Below are 3,325 nucleotides of genomic sequence, written 5' to 3'. Positions count from 1 at the left end.
ACACATATGGTGTCAGTATGTGAAATATGTTCATGTTATTACATAGAATTAGGGCAGAGTGCACAGATTTTTTTCTCTGTTGCAGACTATCTGATAAATCCCTCAGTACAAAATCTATGACCACATACATCACAACACTTCTGTCTTTTATTTACTGGTTAATCAGTTTCTGGCCATTCAATCTTTCCTAAGTCTATCATAATATTACTCCTGCCTGATATTGACACACCATAGGCACCACTTGGGCTATAACTCCCTTTGTTTGCCTCCTACACTTACTTTCTTACATGGTTTTCTCATCATAAAGCTTGTCTTCTTCTGTACAAACCTTGAGAAACATATCCTCTCAATATCTGGAAGAAATATGATTCCCACAGCATGTGCAAGCTATAAACCATTTTACATTCAAGGACATGAGGGATAATTTCTTAGAGAAATCTCGTATTCCTTAAAGACAATTATGTGTGACGAGGAGGGAGAGTAGTCAGTTCCTATAATCTGAAGATTCACAGAAACCATGGGCATAAAAATAATCCCAGTGAGATCTGGAAAGGGAAGTCATGTGCACAGATGGAAGGGAAGAAAATCTATGACCTTTTTTGGTTTTCATTGAAATAGTTCTGGCATAGTTGACATATGATAAATAAGTTAAATCAAACAGGTTACCTAAAATATGTGTTAGTTACAGGAGATCCTGACCTTCCTTACAAATCATGTCTATAAATACTCTTCTATTTTTTTTGTGTGTAAGAATCTTTGTGGGCAAGGTACTGCATCATACTTTATAGATCTCAGTCTCAGAGGTTACATCTACACAATATGCCCATTTCAAAGTCTCCAGGAAAGTTTTTAAAATTGGGATGCAATATTGTAAGTGGAATTTGCTGAGAGATTTTTTTTGCCTTCAGAAGATATACATGTAAATTCTCAGCAGCATTACTAACAAATTTGAGTTGAACAGAGAGTACACCAAAATCATGACAAATTAGATGGGGGAAATCCCATGAGGTTCAATTTTACACCAAGAATTAAAGACAACTGATTATAGTTGGGATTAGGGGAGGGGCTTCTCCTTATGAAAGAGCACACCAGTTTGTTACCCATGGTACAATGACCAACTATGAAAATATACATTTAGGTATCATTATCCTGACTTAACAGCTAATATTTAGGAATATTCATATATACATAAATGTATATGCATACACTAACAAAATAATAAAAAATAACACATTTTAAGCAATGAATTTTAAAGAAATGAAGAAGAGTATAAGGCAAATTTGAATGGAGGGGGTAACTGAATAAAGGAAAAGATTAGAGAAATGCCTTAACTAAAATACAATTTCACAAATAAATAGAAAAGAAGAAGTCACTGCATGGCCTATATATCATTTACTGCTATGAAAAAACCCTTTGAAGTGTTTTTTTTCCCGACATTGTTTCTCTGTTTACAGTGACACTTAAGTTTTTATGTACTGGCTACATTATACCATATTTTACATCCCTGCCATGAAGCAAAACAACAAGAAAATTGTATGTTGAACATGAAGTAATCAAAATAAAATATAGTTCTTATCTAGCACTGTTATTTATTGTCCAAAGAGGAGCATATTCCCTACAAAAAATATGTGTTGGCTTTCTAATCTGAGATGTAAGAAGACCATGGATCTTTAATAAGCCATCAACTTGGCCAGTTGTATGACTGTACTCAGTTATTGTTTATTTGCATAGGCCCAGTGCATGCCTAATGCCCTTCTTCATAATCAGATCAGATCTGTGCTGGAGTCAGTCTCAGACTGGTCACAGCACAGACATGAGGGTCCCAACTAAACTTCTTGTCCTGCAGCTACTCTGGATTATAGGTAAAAAATTTAATTTTTATAAAGAAATTTTATAAAGCTTTGAGTTTAGTCTGGTCAGTACTTTGTTGTGTCTGTGAAAGCTATCTTAAAATTAATTGTAAAGAAATTTCTTTTCAATTTCCAATCTCAGGTGCCAGATGTGACATCCAGATGACCCAGTCTCCAGCCTCCCTGTCTGCATCTCTGGGAGAAAGTGTCACCATCACATGTCAGCCAAGTGAAAGCATTGGCTGGAGTTTAGCATGGTATCAGCAGAAACAAGGAAATCCTCCTAAACTCCTGATCAAAGCTGGAGATGAATTGGCAAATGGGGTCCCTTCCAGGTTCAGTGGCAGTAGATCTCTCCCACAGTATTATCTCAAGATCAGTAGCCTGCAGCCTGAAGATGTGGCAACTTATTTCTGTCAACAGTATAGTAACTATCCTCCCACAGTGATACAAGTCATAACACAAACCCACAAGGAAGCAGAACTATGTGGCATGGCTGTACCAGCTGTTCCTCCAGGTGGGCCACCCACTGAAACTGTTTCTCAGATATTATAGTGTATTGAGTATAACCCATGATGAATCATTTTACTTTGTTAGGAGAGGTTAACCAGTCCTCTCTGTAGTCAATCATTCTTCTGCCTCATTTCCAACACTACAGAGTACCAATGTCTTTTCTGCCGTAACAGAGGATACAGTTGTTCCATGTGATGAGTCTGAGTTGTATCTTCAGTTGGGACCCAAAGAGAAGAGTCAGTGTTTCTGTGCATATCCAGCAAATGTTTTTATGTGCAGAAAACTAACTCTAAATGCCCATATTTAAAAGACAGGAAATTATTTCTGAGAGAAAGTATTCCAGGTTTTCTCAGAAAAGCTGGAGCACATGTGTCAGAGAAAGAGAAAGCTGCTTACCGTGTCTTGAAATTCAAGCAGTGTGTGTTTATGCTTTCACCTGTCTGCAACTCTTCACATAGGATTTTTCTGGCTTCCATGCCAATGGTCTTCCTACAAGTACCAAATAGCATTGAATGACTCTAACATGACTTTTAATCCCACAGTATTAAATGGAACATAGACTTTTCTATATGAAATCAAAGAAAGTAAAGGACTGTCTAAAAATATGCTTGCATAAGTAATATTGATAAAACGTTGATATTCCAGAGCATACTTTTAGGAACTGTTCAAGACATCAAAACAGCAAAAGTGATCTGTACTCCAATCCCCCCCCCCAATTTCTGTTTCTCTCTCAGATATATCATCTATCATGTATGAATAAATATATTTTCCATTTCTATTTTTGTTTTTTTGAGACAAGTTTTGATTTTCCAACTTAATGAAGTCGTTCTTTTCTGCCTGTGTATATACAGTTCATAAAGACTTAATTACTGCAGATTTATATAAATAAAACAAATGCATCAGAAAACTTAATATCATATGCCTAGAATTTTTTAATTATTCCTTTTAATAAATTTCTATAT

General features: G+C 35.7%; 1 gene segment (V, D, J or C); it reads left to right on the top strand.

The window, feature by feature from the left end:
- The first annotated feature begins 1,716 nt into the window (after positions 1-1,716).
- On the top strand, positions 1,717-2,405 carry LOC126495758 (immunoglobulin kappa variable 1-9-like). The segment is given in 2 exon segments: positions 1,717-1,862; positions 1,993-2,405. Coding segments are annotated over 2 exon segments (528 nt in total).
- The last annotated feature ends 920 nt before the right edge of the window (positions 2,406-3,325 follow it).

The sequence above is a fragment of the Alexandromys fortis genome, unplaced genomic scaffold, assembly GCF_014885135.2.
Source record: "Alexandromys fortis isolate MF-2015 unplaced genomic scaffold, M_Fortis_MF-2015_v1.1 scaffold_604, whole genome shotgun sequence".
Lineage (NCBI taxonomy): Eukaryota > Metazoa > Chordata > Mammalia > Rodentia > Cricetidae > Alexandromys > Alexandromys fortis.
Note: the sequence above shows the minus strand (reverse complement) of the source record. Positions and strands in the feature narration are given on the sequence as shown.